The 24,062-nt window shown below is 41.7% G+C and overlaps 1 protein-coding gene across 8 annotated transcripts in view; it reads left to right on the forward strand.

Annotated features, from left to right (window-relative positions):
- FCSK (fucose kinase) overlaps positions 1 to 24,062 on the forward strand; it is a 218,248-nt gene that overhangs the window by 114,879 nt on the left and 79,307 nt on the right. For all 8 annotated transcript variants that reach the window (XR_004539276.1, XM_033942656.1, XM_033942651.1 and 5 more), the window contains exons 11-14: positions 687 to 814; positions 14,503 to 14,604; positions 19,285 to 19,455; positions 20,079 to 20,155. Coding sequence is in view for 7 of the 8 variants with exons in the window: in XM_033942656.1 (XP_033798547.1) it covers positions 687 to 814; positions 14,503 to 14,604; positions 19,285 to 19,455; positions 20,079 to 20,155 (478 nt within the window). In the remaining variant the exon portion in view is untranslated. The remainder of the gene's footprint in view (positions 1 to 686; positions 815 to 14,502; positions 14,605 to 19,284; positions 19,456 to 20,078; positions 20,156 to 24,062) is intronic.

Consider the following 24,062-nt stretch of genomic DNA (forward strand, 5'->3'; position numbering starts at 1 on the left):
TCTCCAACCCGAGATGTTCTGTCTGTCTGTCCAAATTAGTTTGTAAGCTCTTCTGAGCAGGGACTGTCTATTGATTATTAAATGTACAGCGCTGCGTACGCCTTTCAGTGCTATAGAAATGATAAATAGTAGTAGTTGTAAGCTCTGGAATGTGTTGCTAGAGCATGTAACAGCAGATAACATAGATGGGTTTAAAAAAGGTTTGGACCAGTTCCTGGAGGAAAAGTCTATAATCTGCTTTTGAGACAAACATAGGGGAAGCCAATGCTTGCTCAAGGATTGGTAGCATGGAATGTTGCTACTATTTAGGATTTTACCAGGTATTTGTGATCTGGATTGACCACTGTGGAAACAGGATACTGGGCTTAGATGGACCATTGGTCTCTCACCCAGTGTGGCTATTCTTATTCTTCGGTTTTAATGTTGCAGTTTTTCTTTTTCATCTTATGGTGAGCATCCATTAAAGCTAAGATTAGTAGGAAGACATCTTGTGGCTGATCTGTAGAGCTACTGTCATCAAACCAAATAGTGAATAAAATGTATTTCCTGTATAAACTGAAGCTCCAATGCTGCTGACAGTGACCAAAGTATCTCTATCCCCTCTTTCTAAAAGGGAAGTTTTTGTGTGTTTTTGGTTCTCGGTGACATTGTGGCTGAGGACTGACACGTTCTGTCATTCATTGCAGCCTACATACCCAACGGATGTTATCACTACATGACAATGTGTGCTGATGATCACATCTACAACCTGACATGCCAAGCAGCTGTGCCTGATGGCCTCATCTTCTGCAAAGTGGCGCACTCTCATGTATCTGTAAGTATATCCCTTACATACATGTATTATCCTGTACAGTTCAAAGAGAGATTATATGTGGCGATTTTGATTACACATTGTGTTCTACAGTGATTTCAATGTGACTCCCAGATTAAAGTTTTGCCACACCATTCAAATATTTTGGACCCCTGCTATAGGCACTTTGCAAAACACAACCTACGTTGGGTCTTCAGTTTAATAAATCCTTTACTCCTTTTGTCTGTTTTTGGCCATCTCTGCTTTGGTATTGCTTAGTGTCCTTTGTGCCTATCTGTACTTAGACAATTTACACACCTACATTGTGTTTTACCAGTCCTGGGTCCAGGATTTTGAATTCATTTGGCAGAAAAAAAATGTTAACTAGTGGCTTGCCATGAGGATTGGTGCTTAGTCTAGTTATTTTCAATATTTTTGTGAGTGATATTATGAAGGGGTGTTTGAAAAGGGTTGGTTTTTTTAAAGATAATACCAATATCTGAAGGAATGGTCTAGAACAGTGTATCACAAACTGTGTGCCTCTCACAGCGAGAGGAACATCCTGTATGCAATTAGCTGATGCCAGCACCTCTCCTTCTCTCCACATGTTTTCCGCTCCCCTCTCCCCCATACACAAACACACTGGCAGCTCAGGGCCCGTCTGTAGGGCCTTTGTGCATGTGCAGACATCGACATGATGACATTATGCAAGCACGTGACATCATCACGTCGGCGTTCACACTTCCGGATGCCTCGAGCCACGACCACTACGTTCACTGGACCGTGGCTTGACAAAGTTTGCGAGACACTGGTCTAGAATGTGATAGCTAAGATTTAATACTAAAAAATGCAGTGATATGCATCTGGGCTAAAAAAAAAATCTAAGGGAGTGGTATAGGGCATATAAAAGAACCAGATGATCTTTGGGTGATTGTACATGATGATCTTAAGTTGGCCAAACAGATAGATAAGGCAACAGAAGAAGTTAGAAGGATGTTTGGGTGTATAGGAAGAGGAATGGCCAGTAGGAAAAAGATGGCAATAGTACCTCTGTTTAGGTCTCCAGGATTTCATTTGGAGTACTTTGGGCAATTCTGGAAACTGCTCCCTTGAAAAGATATAAATTGGGCGGATTTGGTCCAGATGGGAGCTACTAAAATGGTTGATGCCTTACAATATTTGAATTAAAAATAATGCCATTTGGACTCTACACTTTACCAGTTACAGCCCAGTATTTTCTCAATGATTGCTCATTGGGAGATACCAGATCACTCTATAATTGACTGTTTGGATGTTATGCTGAATATTTTCTTTCTTTTAAGATCCCATGCATAATGAAACTCATATGGGTGGCATTACAGTGACTCGGAACACATCAATTATTTGCCAAACCAGAAAAATCTGTCTTGTGACTAGGATACAATCAAATATCACTAGAAGATTTTCATATGAATCTGAAGAAAATGTCAGTTATCTCAGAATGGCCAGTCCTTAGGGATATTAATAGAGTGCAGCATTTCCTGGGATTTGACAGCTCATATAGGAGATTCAGAAAAAATTTGTCAAAGACAGCAATACACATTACAGCACTAGTAAAAAAGGATCAGTCCTTTTGAACAGAACAGGAAAGTTCAAGAAGCAATTGTTCCCAATTTTAGCACCTCCAAAACCCCCAGTTTGTTGGAAGCAATTTCATCTTTGAAAAGACCCCAGTAATTTCCTGCGTCCATGTGCATTGCTCTCATGAAAGCCAAATCTAGCAGAATTGCAGAATATTGAATAAGGAACAATGGTGATCAAGGGGATGTTTGAAGACTGCTATACTGTACTGAAGAAAGCAGATTTTCCAAGTCTATTAAGAAGTCCACAAGAATCTAAAAGACCTAAAAGCAGCTAGATACTTAGGGCCAGATTCTATAAACGGCACCTAAGTAGGCCTACATTGTAAGTGCCAATCATAGAAGTCCACCTAGCTAGGTATGCTTAGGCTTCACCAGGCATTCTAGAGGTAGGCACCGGTATATTAGACCAGGTTTTACTTGACCTAATTTACCGGCACCTCTTGGATGCTTAGTGATGCCTAAGTCAACCACGCCTATCGTCCACCCCTAACCACGGTTCATAGACAATGGCGCGAAAGACAAAAGCGCGCGCCGACAATTGAGCGCAGCACGCGCCGCCGAGCCACTCTAAATTACAGTTTTTAGGGACTCCGACGGGGGATTTTGTTGGGGAACCCCCCCAGTTTACTTAATAGACATCGCGCCGGCGTTATGGGGGGTTTGGGGGGTTGTAACCCTCCACATTTTACTGTAAACTGAATTTTTTCCATAAAAACAGGGAAAAAGTGAAGTTTTCAGTAAAATGTGGGGGGTTACATCCCCCCACAACGCCCCCACAATGCGGCACGATCTCTATTAAGTAAAGTGGGGGGTTCCCCCCCACACACCCCCGTCGGAGCGCTAAAAACAGTAATTTAGAGCGGCGCGGCGGCGCGCGCTGCGCTCAATTGTCTGGGCGCGCCTTTGTCCCGGCACGCTTTTGACCGGACACCCTAACCACGCTTACTTTTCAGGTAGGCATTCCAAGAGTTGGACACCAAACTCTTAATTGCTCTTTTTTTGATTGGCTGAAATCTGATTCAGACAATTATCACGACAAAAAAAAAAAAAAAAAAATTTGAGCATGGATTCTTAAGTTAGGCATTGCTGGCATCCTGTACAGAATCTGGTTTAATCGAGAATGCCTAACTTTGAAATCTGCGCTCAACTTTTTTGTTTGTTTTAATTGGCATGGTCATTGACTGTACCAGTTTCCAGCCAATCAAAAATAAAAGCAGTTAAGACTTTGGCGCTGAACTCTTAGAACGCCTAGCAATGCCTAAGTGTAAACGTCTTCTGATGCCCAATGACACCTACCTAAAAAATAGGCATGGTTAAGGGCGGAGCATAAGTGTAGTTGACTTAGGTGTCTAAGTTTGGCGCTGGTAAATTAGGCCAAGTAAAACCTGTCCTAATATACTGATGCCTACCTCTAGGAAGTCTAGCAACACTTTTTTTTTTTTTTTTTAAATTATTCAAGTTTTCATTAACAAATCAAGTATCCACTTGTACAGAAAGATAAAGTTAAACTGAAAAAGAAAAAATATTTTACCAATAATAATAATCTAACCAATATAATAGGAATTTAATAGCTTAACTTTAACTCAAGTCCTCAAAATAGAATCCAAGGCTTAGAATCAGCGAGCAATTAATAACACAAATAAGTAACAAAGAAAGATCCATTAGTTAAGGAAGTATATCAAACTTCAATGAGTACTCATGTTATCATCCCTGCTTTTAGTTGTGCCTCAGACAAGAAGGTTATGGATATGGATTGCTCTGAAAAGAGAAGATGGAACTTCTATCTACGTGGGTGTAGTCTATAGACCTCCGACTCAATCGCAGCAAATTGATAAGGATCTGATTGTGGATATCCAAAAGTTTGGAAGGAAAGAGGAGGTTCTGCTGTTGGGAGATTTCAACCTGCCGGATGCGGACTGGAATGTTCCGTCTGCGGAATCAGAAAGAAGTAGGGAGATTGTGGATGCCTTTCAAGAGGCTCTGCTCAGACAAATGGTGACGGAACCCACAAGGGAAAAAGCGATATTGGATCTGGTCCTCACAAATGGAGAGAGTATCTCTAATGTTCGAGTGGGTGCTCACCTGGGTAGTAGCGATCATCAAACGGTTTGGTTTGATATAACGGCTAAAGTGGAGAGCGGCCGCACGATACTTAAAGTCCTAGATTTCAAACGTACGGACTTTAATGCAATGGGAAAGTACCTGAAGAAAGAGCTGTTAGGATGGGAGGACATAAGAGAAGTGGAAAGACAGTGGTCTAAGCTGAAAGGAGCGATAAAAATGGCTACGGACCTTTATGTGAAGAAAATCAATAAAAACAAGAGAAAAAGGAAGCCGATATGGTTCTCCAACCTAGTGGCTGAGAAAATAAAGGCAAAAGAGTTGGCGTTCATGAAATATAAAGAAACCCAAGAAGAGGAGAGCAGAAAGGACTACAGGGTGAAACTGAAAGAAGCCAAGAGAGAGATACGTTTGGTGAAGGCACAGGCGGAAGAACAAATGGCTAAAAATGTAAAAAAGGGAGATAAAATTTTTTCAGATATATTAGTGAAAGGAGGAAGATAAAAAATGGAATTGCTAGGCTAAAAGATGCTGGGAACAAATATGTGGAGAGTGATGAGGAGAAAGCAAATGTGCTAAACAAATACTTCTGTTCTGTGTTCACAGAAGAAAATCCTGGAGAAGGACCGAGATTGTCTGGCAAAGTTACACGAGAAAATGGAGTAGATTCTGCGCCGTTCACGGAGGAGGGTGTTTATTAGCAACTTGAAAAACTGAAGGTGGACAAAGCGATGGGACCAGACGGGATCCATCCCAGGATACTAAGGGAGCTCAGAGAGGTTCTGGCGAGTCCTATTAAAGACTTGTTCAACAAATCTCTGGAGACGGGAGTGATTCCTGGGGATTGGAGTAGAGCGGATGTGGTCCCTATTCATAAAAGTGGTCACAGGGATGAAGCAGGAAACTACAGGCCGGTGAACCTCACTTCAGTTGTTGGAAAAATAATGGAAGTGTTGCTGAAAGAAAGGATAGTGTATTTCCTTGAATCTAATGGGTTACAGGATCCGAGGCAACATGGCTTTACAAAAGGTAAATCGTGCCAAACGAACCTGATTGAATTTTTTGATTGGGTGACCAGAGAGCTGGATCGAGGACATATGCTAGATGTAATTTACTTGGATTTCAGCAAAGCCTTTGATACAGTTCCTCATAGGAGGCTGTTGAACAAACTTGAAGGGCTGAAGTTAGGACCCAAAGTGGTGAACTGGGTCAGAAACTGGCTGTCGGACAGACGCCAGAGGGTGGTGGTTAATGGAAGTCGCACGAAGGAAGGAAAAGTGACTAGTGGAGTCCCTCAGGGTTCGATGCTGGGGCCAATCCTGTTCAATATGTATGTAAGTGACATTGCTGAAGGGTTAGAAGGAAAAGTGTGCCTTTTTGCAGATGATACCAAGATTTGTAACAGAGTAGACACCGAAGAGGGAGTGGAAAATATGAAAAAGGATCTGCAAAAGTTAGAGGAATGGTCTAATGCCTGGCAACTAAAATTCAATGCAAAGAAATGCAGAGTAATGCATTTGGGGATTAATAATAGGAAGGAACCGTATATGCTGGGAGGAGAGAAGCTGATATGCAAGGACGGGGAGAGGGACCTTGGGGTGATAGTGTCCGAAGATCTAAAGGCGAAAAAACTGTGTGACAAGGCAGTGGCTGCTGCCCGAAGGATTCTGGGCTGTATAAAGAGAGGCGTAGTCAGTAGAAGGAAGAAGGTGTTGATGCCCCTGTACAGGTCATTGGTGAGGCCCCACTTGGAGTATTGTGTTCAGTTTTGGAGACCGTATCTGGCGAAAGACGTAAGAAGACTTGAGGCGGTCCAGAGGAGGGCAACGAAAATGATAGGAGGCTTGCACCAGAAGACGTATGAGGAGAGACTGGAAGCCCTGAATATGTATACCCTAGAGCAGGGGTGTCCAATGTCGGTCCTCGAGGGCCGCAGTCCAGTTGGGTTTTCAGGATTTCCCCAATGAATATGCATGAGATTTATTTGCATGCACTGCTTTCAATGCATATTCATTGGGGAAATCCTGAAAACCCGAATGGATTGCGGCCCTCGAGGACCGACATTGGACACCCCTGCCCTAGAGGAAAGGAGAGACAGGGGAGATATGATTCAGACGTTCAAATACTTAAAGGGTATTAACGTAGAACAAAATCTTTTCCAGAGAAAGGAAAATGGTAAAACCAGAGGACATAATTTGATGTTGAGGGGTGGTAGATTCAGGGGCAATGTTAGGAAATTCTACTTTACGGAGAGGGTGGTGGATGCCTGGAATGCGCTCCCGAGAGAGGTGGTGGAGAGTAAAACTGTGACTGAGTTCAAAGAAGCGTGGGATGAACACAGAAGATTTAGAATCAGAAAATAATATTAAATATTGAACTAGGCCAGTTACTGGGCAGACTTGTACGGTCTGTGTCTGTGTATGGCCGTTTGGTGGAGGATGTGCAGGGGAGGGCTTCAATGGCTGGGAGGGTGTAGATGGGCTGGAGTAAGTCTTAACAGAGATTTCGGCAGTTGGAACCCAAGCATAGTACCGGGTAAAGCTTTGGATTCTCGCCCAGAAATAGCTAAGAAGAAAAAAAAAAAAAAATTTAAATTGAATCAGGTTGGGCAGACTGGATTGGCCATTCGGGTCTTTATCTGCCGTCATCTACTATGTTACTATGTTACTAAGGTTGTTAGTTGGCTAGGGTTAAAGAAAAAATATTTTTGCATTTGATATTGTATCACACATTTACATGGGTGACGAAGGAAAAAAGTCTCCCCAAGAGCAATAACACCCAGTTTCATAATCAGAAATTCATGTCTACATTTTTGTGTGTTTCGTACCAGGTCTGGGAACATTTATATTTTAAATCCAAGAAATTCCCTTTGTTTATTTTTAAAGAAAAGTCTGAGTAACCAATTTTTATCTGGTGCTAAAGCCTAGCAAAACTTTAAGCATGCCTAGGCACCGCTAGGCAGGATTCTGTAAGCAGCATCTAGTGGTTGATTGACAACCTCACTGAGCAGCACCTACTATATAGGCATGCTTAGGTGCCTTTTATAGAATCTAGCCCTTATAGACTCTTAAAACTGAGTCAGGCTGAGCTGTGGGGCACCTTAAAGGGCACTGCAGTGAACTTTACATAAAGGATGCCATGTGTACATCTCACCATAACCTTTTTATAAGTTATGGTGAGCCCCCTCCCCCCTCAAAAAAAAAAACTCCACCAAAATCCACTATACCCACCTGTCTACCACCCCAATAGCCCTTATGGCTGCAGATGGCACCTTTATGGCAGTAGAGTTGGGTTTGAGGTTTTTTTTGATGGGCTTACAATTACCACCATAAATGTTCTGGTTAGAGTGGATTGTGGGCCTTGGATTATGGGCCTTGGTCTTCCTATGGTTTACTAGCTACTTATGATACCTGTGTGATGCTCTGGTAGACTTTCCCAAAATTTTTCCTACAGAGAGGTATGTACTTTTTCATTCAGATTTTTGTGGGATGGGAGGAAGGTCAGTGACCACTGGAAGAGTGTTGAGGAGTCAGTACTTAATATTTTTAGTGGTCATCTGGTCAGTTTGGGTACTTTTTGGCATTTAGATGCTTCTAAAACAGGTCTAGCCCAAAATGTCTAATTTCCATCTAGGACATCTCAGCAAAAATTCCATTACAACCTGCAAAATGTCCAAGTTAGGCATGCCCAAACCCTGCCCAAAACTATTCCATAATATGCCTCCCAACACGGACACTAAAACGCTAAATGCACAGTAGCTTTGAAGTCCCACTAGACGTCCAGAAAATTGGTTTTGAAAATTGGCACTTGGATGTTTTGGGTCAGCCTGTATACAGAGATGCAAACATTTTGCAATACCTGTTGTTACAAGGGACACAACTCAAATAATGGCAAAAATATCCACTAACCCTACTGTGGTTTTTCAGAGAATAATGCAGAGATCTGGAAGGACTGACGATTATACCAGAAACAGGTGTTATATAGCCCTAAGGAAAACTAAAAGTAGAAGCACTCTGCATTTGCCATAATTGTGGGGTGCAATGCACATAGTTCCATATATGACTTGGACTCCGATGCTCATGTAAGCTTTCTGTGCTGGTAAGAATTGTTAAATTAGTCTTGCTGGCATGGAAGCTCTGCCTCCAATGTTTAAAGGGACAGCCATTAAGAACCCTATGTAAATGCATTACAAGCAGCTCATTAGTATTTAAATGAGTTCCTTATCATACACAAAAGGGAACGCTACCCCTTTTACATGGCAAATATTCTAGCAGGTCTGAACTTGCCAGTAGCTATTGTGCATGTGTTATGTGAGTGTATGTCCCATGCACAACAGCTGCACTCATTTTTTAAACTTTTTTTTTTTAGCTTTCCAAACTGCTTCTCCCCTACCTGACTCAGCTGATCGCAGCTCTGTGCTGGCTCAGCTGATCACAGTCTTCTCCCCTGCCAGCTCAGCTGATCATTGCTTCAGTGCTGGCTCAGCTGATCAGTCTTCTCCCCTGCCGGTTCAGCTGATCGCAGCTCAGTGCTGGCTCAGGTAATCACAGTCTTCTCCCCTGCTGGCTCAACTGATCGCTGCTCCGGTGCTGGCCAGCTGATCGTGGGCAGGGAAGTTTTTATTTTGCAATGGGCAAGGTAAGGGCAGAGAAGGGGGAAGAGCTGTGCCTACCTTTGCTCTTCTGAGCAGGCACCACGCTCAGTTCTTCCCCCTTTTACTGGGACTGCTCTGCACAAATAGCATGCATATAATTTGCATACTTTTGTATTGAGCATCACCCTGTAAATTAAAATCGCTCTCAACATGGTATTTATTACCATGTTGTCAAAGCGTTGTATATCCTGCCCTCAGTGGGTAAAGCATTCCATAAAGTAGGAGCAAAGACTGAAAAACAGGAAGTATGAGAAAGCCCTAGTGAGAAAAGAAAGTAAACCAGACTGAAATAGAAAAAATAAGAGCGAGAATTTTGTAACTAATACAATAATAAACTAGGAGCCAGTGTTCAGAGTATAATAAGGGACTTACATTATCAAACTTTTTGGCTTTATGAATTAATTTAATAGCAGTATTTTGAACAAATTGAAAATACCTCAATTAATACTGAGGAATACCACGTAAAAGGAAATTATAATAAACTAGACATAAAATAACCTGGGAATGAATAACTAAAAGAAGATATTTTAAATCAGTAAAGGAATGAACTAGCCAAATTGTCTTAAAAAATGATTCCTGAAGAATAAGTGAAATGTGATTTGTAAAAGTAAGATTATTATCAATCTACGCTTCTAAGATCCTGGTGGAGTCTTTACATGGGGTAGGTACAGCATGGATAAGACTGAAGAAACTACCTGAAGAAACAATAAAGCAATTATTTTAGATTGATTCATCTTAAGACCATTTGAAGTAATCCAATCAGATATTTGAGGTAATTTATCCATAATAGAATTAATAAAAGAAAAGGATATAGTCTCAAGATATATGTGGATATATAACTCTTCTTGCCTTTTCTAGCTTAGTAGCTTTTGTCTTTGGGTCTACATTTTCTTCTTCTTTGTGGTAATATAAATGAAAACTGCAAATCAGCCCAAAAACTAATTATGCAGCCAAATTGCAGCTTTTTGCAGAGCCACTTATTCTCCCAATGACTGTTCTGTTTACCCCTCTCTCCCTTTCACATGAACAACCAGAAAGCCATATCTCCTTTAAACTAAGGTGAACTCCAATTGGACTGTGGATCTAGGTTCAAACTCCACTAAATCCCAAAGGAAGGCTTAAAAAGTCAAGAGTCAAAACCTATCTTGGTGTATCTAAATGATCTTCAATGGGAGTTCTAGCCTGAGTTCCAATTCCGCTGCTGCTTTTCCTAATTATCTGGGGGGGTGAGTGGTGGGGGGGAATTCCTCTCAGCATATATATTCCTGTCCATTCAGGTTTTCCTGTGGGGTGTATATACATAGAATAAAATTTGTTTTATTTACAATGGAGTGCCTTGTTCATTTGCTGGTTTTGGAGAGCCTTTTGGAAGAGATTGGTGAAATCTTAAAAATCAGTATAGTTTGCCGGTCCTGTGCTTCCAGACAGATTTCCTAGGGCATCAGGCCACCCAGTGGTACAAATTAATCTCAATTTTTGAATAAGAAACCAAAGTCTGGTCTTCATGACATTTGGAGCATTGAGATAAAGGATCATATTTCTGCATCTCAATGGCCACAAATTTGGACTTGGAGGATGAGATGTATGGCATTTGCATCTATGAGACAAACATGGTTTTTCTTGTTACATAGATCTTTTTGGATCCCTGTTCGTTTACAGAAATTGGATAGTTCTAAGTCTAATAGATGCTGGCACTGTCATCTCGATGTAGGGACATTGGATCATTTACTGTTCTATTGTCCATTGATACTTAAATTTTGGAGATCCATATGGGGTCAAGGAATAAATTATTGGAAAATTCAGTGGCATTGACGTACGACACCGTGCTATTTGGCACGTTAATGAGGGCTAAAAGCCAAATATCTTCCCATAACAATAAACTTCTCTTTATTATGACAGGAGTTGCCATACAACTTATTTTGAGAAATTGGAAAAAATGGGATCGGCTAAATTATACTTTCTGGTGGGAATCTCTATGCCACACTTTTAAAATGGAGCGTATTATGGCCATACAACAGGGACATTATAGGAAATTTATGGATGTTTGGGAGCCATTGACAAAATTCTGTAAGGACTGATTGTTGATTTTGCCCTTTGATCATACACGTCCAGGGTGGGTGGGGAGATTCTTTTAATTTGAATGCAATTGTTGGATATGTAGAAAGGGGGGATGATATATGTATTTGTCATAAAATAGAATTTGATAGAATTAAGTGCTGTTAAAGTGTAAAATGTCTGTATAACATGTTGCACTTATTTTTGTGTAAGAAGACTTTATGCTTTATTCATTTTCCAAAAATTCCATCAGTAGCTGCTTCATTTACTTTAAAAATACTTTTTTTTTTTGAGATTCTGAAAATTCTAGAACAATCTTGTCCACCTTTGTCTAGAGTGTACTATATTCTTCCTTTTACAAAGAGGGAAGGAGGACAACAAGAGGATTCTGGGATCCAAAATTTCTTCTGATTCCTTGAATGTTACTCAGCTTCTAGAAAAGGATGACACAGATGCTACACCAGCTACGTTAAATTAATTATATTGAAAGCAGATAGAGATTGGGTGTTAAAGCTTTTCTTCCGAAATAGAGGGACCCTTTTCTTATACTGTAGGCTTCAAGTCTTTCCAGATGTTTCACATCCTTCTGATGAACATGCTAAGGTGTTTTGTCTACAATGAGAAGTGTCCTTAATATTCTCAGTGGATTCTTCACAGTGATACTTTTTCTCACTTTTTCTCACTGAGAAAAAGTTGCACTTATTTTTGGCTTTAAAATGAATAAAGATATTTACAGTTGGAAGAGCTTGAGTTTCTTTACACCTCTGAATATGCAAAAACATTTGACTGTTCCTTGAATTTCAGTGGCACTATCTTGACAATGCCACTGAATATCATCACCGACTAATACCAGGGCAGTGCAGAGATGGAGTGTGAGCGGAGGCAAAATTTACCTGGGTGACAGCAACATTCAGATTTAACAGTCCTAATTTATCTGGACAGGTAGCAATTTGAGTATTGCCACTATCTAGACCAGTGGTTCTTAAACCTGTCATAAGAACATAAGAAGTGCCTCTGCTGGGTCATCGTGCCCAGCAGTTCACTCACGCGGCGGTCCAAGAGGTCCAGGCCCTGTGTAGTAGTCCTCTATCTATACCCTTCTATCCCCTTTTCCTTCAGAAAATTGTCCAATCCCTTCTTGAACCCTAATACCGTACTCTGTCCTATCACGCCCTCTGGAAGCACATTCCAGGTGTCCACCACCCATTGGGTGAAGAAAAACTTCCTAGCATTGGTTTTGAATCTGTCCCCTTTCAACTTTTCCGAATGCCCTCTCGTTCTTGTAGTTTTCGAGAGTTTGAAGAATCTGTCCCTCTCCACTTTCTCTATGCCCTTCATGATCTTATAGGTCTCAATCATGTCCCCTCTAAGTCTTCTTTTCTCCAGGGAAAAGAGCCTCAGTTTTTCCAGTCTCTCAGTGTATGAAAGGTTTTCCATACCCTTTATCAAACATGTCGCTCTCCTCTGAACCCTCTCAAGTATCGCCATATCCTTCCTTAAGGTACGGCGACCCCCAACTAATAATAATAATAATTCATTTTCTTGTATACTGCCCTACCAGTAATTCTAGGCAGTTCACAACAAGAGAAACAGACATTTCAGTGAAAAAATACAGTACAGAAAACATTACTACTTTAAATACAACATCAGTAAAAACAATTCAATTAAATATAAATTCCTGAATAAAATACACCATCATTGATATGCTGTTGAAAAAGTTAACATTCTTGCTTATCAAATAGGTAAGTTTTCAATAATTTCCTAACTTTGAGGTAAGAGTGGGATTGGGCAATCGGAGGGCCCATCCAGGAATTCATCTTCCCCGCTTGATATTTTAGTGTCCTGTCCAAAAAGGTTTTATAACGACAGGCCTTTAGAGCAGGGAAAATGAACATACCGGAATTTCTGGTGCATTTATTTGACTTGAATAATTTCAGGTAAGATAACAGATAAGGCAGTAAACCAAAAAGTGCCTTGTAACAAATACACACAAATTTAAAAAAACACTCTGGCTTCGAATGGGAGCCAATGCAATCTAGTATAAAAAGAACGTACGTGGTCATATTTCTTAAGACCAAAAATCAAACGGACTGCAGCATTCTGAACTAATCAAAGTCTTAATAAAGTCTTTTTTTGTTAACCCTAGATAAACGATGTTACAATAATCCAAGGTAGACAGTACGGGTAGACTGGACTAACAGCCGGAAGGACTCTGTATCAAAATATTTCTTAATGGTCCTCAATTTCCATAGTATTGCATAGCATTTTGAAGTTAACAGATCCATATGCTTCCTAAAAGTTAGACTATAGTCTAAAGTTATTCTCAGAATTTTCAAATTAGGTACTTACTGGGTCAGACCAAAGGTCCATCAAGCCTAGTAGCCCGTGGCCAATCCAGGTTATTAGTACCTGGCCACAACTCAAGGAGTAGCAATATTCCATGCTACCAATACAGGGCAAGCAGTGTTTTCCCCATGTCTTTCTCAATAACAGACTATGGACTTTTCCTCCAGTTGGGTTTCTAATGAATATGCATGAGGCAGATTTGCAATTAATAGAGGTGACAGGCATGCAAGTCTGCCTCATGCATATTCATTAGGGATAATAGCTTGAAAACCCAACTGGCTGGGGGGTCCCCCAGGACAGGTTTATGAACCACTTATCTAGATAATTGCAGTGCTGCCTGTTCTGTCAGATATCAGTACTACTGAATTAGATTTTAAAAAATTTAATGAATGTAAGCAAGGTTCATTTAGTCTGCCTAGTTTTATTTTCTGCTTCAGTATTACAGATCTGGCCCTATCTGCAAAAGTGTTATCCTCAAATTCCCTGTAATCCCATTCTTTTTGTCCCATGTTTTTATAAATGCTAATAATCTTTTTCCCAACATTCCCTCCACTGGGAATGTACTCTATACATCCATCGCCCCTTTTGTGAATAATTATTTTCTCATGTTACTCATGAATGTATTCCCATTCATGTACTCACAAAGATCTTTTGTCAAATTTCGCTCTCACTGAACAATGTGTTTGCCTCATGTGCATATTCTTATATCTTAAATTATTTAAATGTAGTTGCACACATACAGCAGGAACTGTTGATCCTAGTGATCCTAGGATAGAGGAAGATGCTGCAAGTTCCTGGTGAGATAGGTGGGAGCTATCTATGTTTTGCGATCCTGCAAGGTACTTGTGACCTGAATTGGATGTTATGAGAAATAAGCTTGGTGAAACCTTTGGTCTGACCAGGTATGGCAGTTCTTATGTTCTGAGATTTTTATAGAGGAGAATTCATTTTCGTTCCTTTTTTTGTGTTTATAGCACCCTCACCTTTTAGAAGATGGCTGTTCAGTCACCAATAGTCTTCTGGAAGGGGAAATCAGCGTGGGTCCTCAGAGTGTGGTGCAGCACTGCCACCTACAGGTACAAGATTCCTACTGCAACTTAAAGAGAAATACTGTATGTTAGTGGTTTCCAACCCTGTCCTGGAGGACCACCAGCCAGTGGTCTAATGAATTATGCATGAAAGCCCTAATGAATATGCATGAAAGATAACCATAATGAATATTCATGAAAGAGATTTGCATGTAATGAAGATGAGTATGCATGGGGCAGATCTGCATTCCTGACTGTCTACTGGTCCTCCAGGACAGGATTGGGGACCACTGCTGTATGTTACATCCATGTGTATTGTCACCAGCCGTCTCAGGACAATGGGCCCTGAGCCACTGGGACAAGAATTACTCTTGTGCGCCGCTGCGGGCTGCACAAGGAAAAGAACTGAAGAGAAACACTGCAACACTGGGTAAGTAAGGTTTCTTGTCAAAAACTTGGGTTTTATTCTTTCACTCAAAATAAACATAAAATTTGTCAGGATGTTTTCTGCGTATAGGAATAGTCCCAAGCAAACAGTAATCAAAAATATATGAGCAAACAGTCTCACAGCAGATTCTGTCCAAAAATATAGTTCCCAACTTCCTAAAGCACAAGTCTTTCTTCAAGACTGGGGCTGCTCCCACAGCCAATATTCAGTTCATACCTTTAAAGGAAAAAAAACTCCAAAACCAAAAACAGTCTTTAGAGCTGAAGGCTTCAGCCTTAATCAGAGCTATGGTTTTAACTTCTCCAGCAATGGACGGGCAGGCCAGGCAGTGTGCTCCACGTGATGACAAACTGCCAAAAATAGGCCCACTATCCCACCACTTAATACGCGGGGCAAACCCCACTGCCTGGGATGGCCACGGTCCTTTTCTCTCACAAAGAGAAACAAAAGGTTGCAAAAACAAATCAGTGTTTTTAAGTTCCCTTAGGAGCTTCACCAACTCTTCAGCTCCCCCAGGTTAACACAAAACTTGGAAGTCACTTAAATAGCAAGGCGTCAGCTACTTACTCAGGAAATAACAGCTGCTTGCTTTTCATGCAACAAACTTCCATCGGTAGGACTTCATGCAAAGGCTCAGCAATTGGCTCCAGGTCCAGCTCCATATCATGAGGCTCTTCAATCATACAGGAAGGTGCCTCCTCTCCAGCCTCTGTCAGCTCCACGCATTCTGGCAGTTGACCGTTATCTATAGCTCTCAGCCCTGAGCGCTGCTGCCTGTCCTCCTTCTCTTCCTCCACCCTCTGACTCTCTAGAAGCTTAGTTCTGTGAGCAATCAGTCTGCAGCCCCGCCCCCAACCCTCAGGTGAAAAGGATTTCCTGTGAGTTACTTTAGGATTGAGTGGGGGATGGGCTACCTGCACTTCTGCTCTCTGGCTCCCTCTAGGGTTCAAGGAGGAAAAGTCACCTAATGAATCAGATGGAGGTTAAAATGGATCAGTAAGAGAAGGGTTTGCCTTTAAATTATGTACTGCTTTAGGGCCACCTTAGCAGGCATAGGCTGCATATCACAGTATATGAACGCCACATACATATGCCCTCACATACTAAAACACTCACATGTATCCAGACTTACTCACACTCATACTTACATACTGTGGTTTGTGAGTGTTTTGCAAGACAAGCAAAACATTTGCAAAATCTGTGCCTCGGAAACCAAGCTTGACTCAATTTTTGAGCCCCCCCCCCTGAAATCCGGCATCCCCCCATGCTCACGTCACCCCCACTCTCCCACCCAAACACAATTGCTTACCCCGATCTGGCACCGGCACCAGCACCAACGCACAGGACATGCCGGTGCCAGTGCCCGAAGATCCTCCCTCTTGCTTGGGCTGGGCCATGAGCATCTGCGCATGCTCAAGGCCTTCTATTTCTAGCTCTCTTCGTGATTCTCGGGCACCGGCACCGGCATGTCCTGTGCGTTGGTGCTGGTGCCAGTGCCAGATTGGGGTAAGTGATTGTGTTTGGGTGGGTGGGTGAGTGGGGGATGCTGGATTGTGGCGGGGGGGGGGGCAATGCGAGCGGGGAGGTATGCCGGATTGCAGGGGGATGCCAGATCGCGGGGAGGGGGTGGAGCAGCGCCGGTGGCCTTGGGGGGTAAGATGAAGCAGCGTCGGTGGCCTCGGGGGGTGGGGGGGGAATGAATCAAGTTAGTTTCCCTTACTTCCTATGGGGAAACTCGCTTTGATATACAAGTAAATTGGTATACGAGCATGCTTCTGGAACGAATTATACTTGTAAACCAAGATTCCACTGCATATGTGTATGTTTACTTTCACATATTTTCCCCTAGACCAGTGGTTCCTAACCCTGTCCTGGAGGAACACCAGGCCAATTGGGTTTTCAGGCTAGCCCTAATGAATATGCATGAAGCAAATTTGCATGCCTATCACTTCCATCATATGCAAATCTCTCTCATGCATATTCATTAGGGCTAGCCTGAAAACCCGATTGGCCTGGTGTTCCTCCAGGACAGGGTTGGGAATCACTGCCCTAGACTATTGTTTTTCATAGAAAAAGCTGTCACAGTCATTATAACAGAAACGCTGTTATAAAATTGTGTTTATAAATAAGTTATTGGTTAAAAAAATATTATATCATTAAGCTTTCTGTATTTCTTTCCTTCTTGTATTTAATTCCTGAATAGAAATAAGTGGTAAAAAGGTTTTGAAAATCATAGAAAATTGCTCCCATTATGAAGGCTTTACTAATACAGTATTGGGTTCATCTGTGCTGAAGCATCCAGTGTACATAGAAATTCTGAAAATTAGTGTAACCCAGAGAGGAGAATATAACAGCACCCTGATGCACTCAGATCTGAAGCAAGATAAATATCTGAACATACATAGTAGCAGAGAGGTAAAAAAAAAAAATGAAAGGATACATAATCATAATAAAGGTGTAATTTTATGTCAAAGGAAAAAAGACTACTGTAAACACTATAAGAAAACACTTTGATACAATTAATGGAAAGACTAAGAATGTTAGGTCTCTTCTGCTTGGAAAGAGATGGATGAGGGGGATATGATTGAGGTTCACAAAATTTTGAATAGTGCAGAATAGGTACAAGTGATTTGATTTTTTTTGCTCTTTCAAAAATTTTGAAGACTAGGGGACACTCAATGAACTTGCAAGGAAATACCTTTAAAAACAAATAGGAAGAAATATTTTCTTTCACTCAAAGAATAGTTAAACTCTGGAACTCATTGCCTGAGGATATGGTATCGGCGGTTAGCTTAGCTGAGTTTAAAAAAGGTTTGGACAAGTTTCTGGAGGAAAAGTCCATAGTCTGCTATTGAGATAGACATGAGGTAAGCCATTGCTTGCCTTGTGATTGATAGCATGGAATGTTACTACTATTTGGGTTTCTGTCAGATTCTTGTGACCTGGATTGGCCACCATGGAAACAGGATACTAGGCTAGGTCTGACCCAGTATGACTATTCTAATGTTCGGGAAAACCACAGTTTTGACATTGTATTCATGAGAAGCGGAGACAAAAAAAACAAAAAAAAAACCTGCTGAAATACTGCATTTTTTATTTTAATAATTGATGAGACACATAAATTAGAGGGTCTTCTACAATATATTAAAAAGCACATGTTTGTTCCTGCCTTCTTATTGATTGGTGAGGCTGATAATCAGGATGTGAGTACAGAGGTTTGGACCACTATAGATGAGAAACGGTGGGAGGGCTGTTTCACGATAAAGGGAACTGTGATGTGAGTGGACCAACCACCAACCAATAAATGTTGTATAATATAGTTTAAACCAGTGGTTCCCAACCCTGTCCTGGAGGACCACCAGCTAGTCGGGTTTTTGGGATAACCTTAATGAATATGCATGAAAGAGATTTGCATATAATGGAGGTGACAGGCATGCAAATCTGCTCCATGCATATTCATTAGGACTATCCTGAAAACCTGACTGGCTGGTGGTCCTCCAGGACAGGGTTGGGAACCACTGGTTTAAACAATTCAGGTTGCTGCCTGCATCGGCATCGGCGTTCTCTCTGACGTCGCTTCTGGGACCCGCACCTAGGGTCGCGACAAAAGGCGAGCCGACATTGATGTGGGCATGCTGCTCATACCTGAGAAATTAAAAAGGTGTGGGGAAAGCGAAGAGGGTGCGCTCGGGGCGGGGGGGGGGCAAGGCAGAGGCCAGGGAGGGGCACCACCCACCCTTACTACGCCACTGTGTCTACCCTCTTCTCTTTCCTTCATGTGCAGCATGTCTCCCCTTTCCTTCCCTTCCCGTTATGGGCAGTCTGTCTCCCTTCTCCCACAGGTCTAATCTGTTTTCCTACCTTCCTCTTCTCACAACTCGGGCCTCTCTCTCCTCTCTGCTCTGATTCTTCAAACTTTTATGCTGCTAGCAGTTATTAGAACAGGCTTTCCTCTGACAGACTTTAGGCTTTTCCTCTGCTCCATCCATCCCACTCATCAGAAGGACTGACCAGACATCTGGGCCCAAGCTATACCCAAGGCCTTCTGGGTTTGTTTTTCATAGGCATTTTTCAAGAAATCATTCTCATGCTCATGCTCATGCTCCAGCTTACAAAATTCTCAACAAACCCTTTATTAGGATTAGGAAGCTAAGCAAAAATATTGGATAATTTTTTACATAATTTCTCTTTTCTTGCAGCTCCCTGAGAAAGCCTTTGATTTAAACATAAAAGATATTTTACAGCCTTGAAGTTGTTCACAGCTTTTCTTTCTTTCCCAGGGACCCATTCAGTTGGCATCAGGCTGTCTTCTCACTGGGTTGGACATGATATCATCACTCTCACTTCATGGGCACCAGCTGAATGATGTCATTATTCAAGGACACTCTGTCAAGCTGAGGGACATATCGCTTACAGTGTATACCCTTCTTGGGAGCCACGATGACCTGAAGGTGCTACAAATTCAAAAGACTTACCTCCTTCTGCCCATCTTCTCGCTTTTATTTTCTTTTTTTTTCTACAACATAATATATAACTTCTTCCTCTGTATCCGCAGGGGTTAGGTGCAGAGCCGAACCACGAAGTGTGAAAAACCACGAATGACTTTTTGGCTGGCTCTGACCCACCCCTCGCCTCCCTACTGCATCCCTGGAACCTTATCTGGTGGTCTAGCGGTGAAGCGGGGCAGGAGCAATCCTCCTACGCTCCTGCTCCATGCAGAGCCGTCGCCAAATTGGCTGCCATGAGTTCCCGTTGTAGTCTTGAGGCTCAGACGGCTAAAAAAAATAGCCCAAAAAATTGTTTCTAAAAACTAAAATTGCGAATAACCGAATCCGCAGATACTGAAACCGCGGATTCAGAAGGAGAAGTGTACGTAAGAAATGTAACACACCATTGTATGATGGTTTGCATATGTGCAACCCTTTTGCAGTGTTGTTGTATTTGTAGGATATAAGCCTGTAAAACTTGTTAACTTTATGTCCTCTGTGAGGAGGTAGGATTCACTTGAATATCATCTGCTCCTCGTTCCCTAACATTTCTTTTGTTAACTTTAGTATATATGTTGGCTTTTAAGGAGTCTTCTGAAGTGATCACTACTGGAACCTATCTGAACAGACCCTGGACTGAATTTTTTGAAAGGACAGGGATTCGGTAAATATTTTCATATATTTAAAATGGCGAATTTGGTTGAGTGTTTGACTTATCCAGAGAACAAGCTTTCCTATCCCACTGCTCCATATACTGTAGAGCACTGGTTCCCAACCCTGTCCTGGAGGACCACCAGGCCAGTCGGGTTTTCAGTTTAGCCCTAATGAATATGCATGGAGCAAATTTGCATGCCTATCATTTCCATCATATGCAAATCTCTCTCATGCATATTCATTAGGGCTACCCTGAAAACCCGACTGGCCTGGTGGTCCTTCAGGACAGGGTTGGGAATCACTGCTGTAGAGGACACCTGAAGGCAGCAGTACTGTAAACATTCTCCCACACTAGGGTTACCATCTAACTCGGTGATCTCAAAGTCCCTCCTTGAGGGCCACAATCCAGTCGGGTTTTCAGGATTTCCCCAATGAATGTGCATTGAAAGCAGTGCATGCACATAGATCTCATGCATATTCATTGGGGAAATCCTGAAAACCCGACTGGATTGCGGCCCTCAAGGAGGGACTTTGAGACCCCTGATCTAACTCTAGAAAAAGGAGGACAGATTTAGACATCTGGGTTTGACTTTCAATGGAAGTAAATACCAGATGTCTCAATGTGTCCTTCCTTTTTCTGAACTCCGTTCCAATCCTGATTGTATCACCCTTATGTAGTGCGTCCGTTATACTTGGAGACTGCAGCCACAAAGCCAATCAATTAAATTGTTCCAAGTGAAAAAAATAATACTTTCACCAGCCAGTTTTCTATACCTTCTACCTTAGTCATTTAGGGCTCCTTTTACTAAGCTGCGCTAGTGGTTTTAGCGTGCGCTTAACGCGTGCTAAACTGCCTCATGCGCTAGACACTAATGCCGCCATTGAGCTGGCGTTAGTTTTTCCGCGTAGTGCGGGGGTTAGCGTGCGCTAAAAACGCTACTGCGGCTTTAATAAAAGGAGCCCTTAGTTAATATTCTTTCTTTCATTCAAGGCCTCAGCACCACCACTCACTGCTCAAATCACTTCCATAGCAGTAAGCTTTATGTGGTAGATCGTCACTGGCCCATACTTCTTAATGTATGTATATATATAGGGTTTTAATTCTCATTTATTTCTTAAGATCTAAACCAATTTATATTATTTATATTTGTTATAAAATTTAATTTCTTAAGAATCACTTATCTTTAGTTTTCAATCTCTCTCGATTTCTCTCAGTTTTTTCGACCCAGGAGGGATAGATCCAACATGTTTCGCTGTATGCTTTATCAAGAATCCCCCCAGAGCCGCCGTTGTCATCTGACTCACTGAACTGTTTTAGTGAGTCGGATGACAGCAGGGGCTTTGGGGGGATCCTTGATAAAGCATATAGCGAAACATTTTTTCCGTAAGATGTTCGAGTATGCCATGAATATGTATGTTTTCTATTGTAACCCACTTAGGTGGTAAGTGGGGAAGAAATTTTTTAAATAAAATAACAGAATTGCAGGAAAACCCCAAATAAAATGAAAATTCCTGTTAATCAAACATTATCTGGCTGCTTATACTTCCTTTGTAATTCCTCACAGACATCTGTGCTCATCCCATTATTTACTTTTCCTAATCTCAAAAATTGCCGTTATAAAAAAATATTTTGATCGATCTTTGACTTATCAAGCAGGTAAAGTTCAAATATGGTTAGACAACCCGATTCAACAATCTGCATTTTATTGCACCTTTAGAAAATTGGTTAAGACTTATTTGTTCAAAAAATTAATTACTTGATTGATGACTATGTCATAGTTTCTTATTGTATTTTTCACTATTGAAATATTGTACTGCTTTTCTGTGTGCTTTGTATCATCACTGGAATGTCCAGTCCTATTTATTCTGTGAATCGCCTAGAATTTTTTGGGTGTTGATGGTATAGAAAAATAAAGTTATTATTATTATGATTATTATTTATAACTAATGTATATACACACATACAGATGTAGAGAGGAAGAGACCCTTGATTGTAAATCTTTTCTCTGCTTTTTCATCGCTCTCCTGTTCTTTCATTTGCTTGTCTCCTTCCCCTTTCATTGTCATGACCTCTTTAAAATCACCTTCTGCTCTTTCCCCCTCCTCTCTCCTGCAGTATCTTCTCATTTGTTGCTCAGCCCTCTATTCTCTCTTTATATTTTTCCAGTTCTGCTACCTGTCTTATCATCTGCTTTCCCATCTCATCACACAAACCAGCTAAACATATATGGTCAAAAAATCCTCAAATCTCTTCTCAGTACCAAAGAAACCACACCAGGCGTTTTATTCATTCTAGAACTTTACAGAACATAGAAACAGAATGTAATAGCAGAGAAGGATTGTAACACCTATCTACTGTATTTTTCGCTCCATAAGACACACTTTTTCCACCCACTGCCGAAATTAGAAGAAGGGAAAGGCCAGGCAGGTGCAGTGATTGCACACTGCTGGCCTAGAATCCTTACCCCTGATGTCAATTCTGACATGATGGGTAAGGCTTCTGGGCCGGCGGCATGCAATCACTGCATCCACCTGGCCCTTCCGGATGCCGTGCTGCTGAGCCAGGAGTCTGCCATTCCAGGTGCTGTGCTCCTGAGCCAGGAGTCTGACCTCCGCCCCCACCCCCACCCCCAGCAGCAGGAGGTTAATTAAATCCAGCAGGCAGGCTTGGGGGGCAGAAGAGGACAGAGGCTGGAAGACAGTGAGAGGAACAGAAGGGAGGGAGAAAGGGACAATTGTTGGGCCTGAGGAAGGAAAGAAAGAAATCACCAGACAACGGGGAGGGGGGGGGGGGGGAAGGAAGAGGACAAAGGCTGGAAGGCGTTGAGGGGGTTTAGGAAAGAGGGAGGGAGGAAGGGACAATTGTTGGGCCTGAGGAAGGAAAGAAAGAAATCACCAGACAATAAAGGTAGGAAAAATGATTTTATTTTCAATTTAGTGATCAAAATGTGCCAGTTTTGAGAATTTATACCTGCTGTCTATATTTTGCACTATATTTGTCTATTTTTCTATAGTTGTTACTGAGGTGACATTGCATATTTTAAAAAGTCATCTGCCTTGACATCTGGGCCCTGTCCCGACCTACCACTAGACCACCAGAAGGGGGGACAGGGTGCAGAGCCTGGCAGGGAAGGGGGACAGGGTGCAGAGCCTGGCAAGGAGTGTGGGGTTGGGTGCAGAGCCTGGCAGGGAGAATTTGGTTCAGAATGTTTTTTTCTTGTTTTCCTCTAAATCTAGGGTGCATCTTACGGTCAGGTGCGTCTTATGGAGCGAAAAATATGGTAATCTGTCCTATTCTTTGCACCCCTCTATAGCTATAGTTAAATTTGGAGCTGGTTGAGATGAAGTAAAATGGTGTTCACCATAATACTCTGTTGTATTTGGCTGGACAAGACTTTTATTCAGCAGAGAAAATTATATCCTGAAGGTTTTTTTTATGAATACCTCCCCCCCAACCTTGAATGACTGCATTTCTTACTATTATAGTTGTCCTGTGAATCTGTGCTGTACTTGCTAGTTGAGGCCACTTCTGTGAGTGTTTTAGAAATGTGCAGAAACTATCTCTCATTATGGATTCATAGAGCTCTCTTAAAGCTAGAGTGGTGCTGATGTAACAATAAAGTGAAGGTCTAGAGCATGGTAAAGAGAGAGATAGATGAGATAGAGGAAGGGATGAGAGTGATAAGTAGAAGAGTGAGTCAGAGTGGCAGAAGGGAGGGACAGAAGTCAGAGAGAAAATGAAAAAGAGATAGAACAAAGAGGTGGAAGAGAAGAGCTTTCCCTTTTATCTTCATTTCTCTTCTCCATCTCTCCTCTTTCTCTTTACTACCATGTTAAGGGTGTCAACTCGGAGCCTCTCCTTCCCCAAAATATGCCAGATCCTCCCCTCACATTTCCTTTGTAATTCCTCACAGACA

This window comes from Geotrypetes seraphini, chromosome 4, assembly GCF_902459505.1.
Source record: "Geotrypetes seraphini chromosome 4, aGeoSer1.1, whole genome shotgun sequence".
NCBI lineage: Eukaryota > Metazoa > Chordata > Amphibia > Gymnophiona > Dermophiidae > Geotrypetes > Geotrypetes seraphini.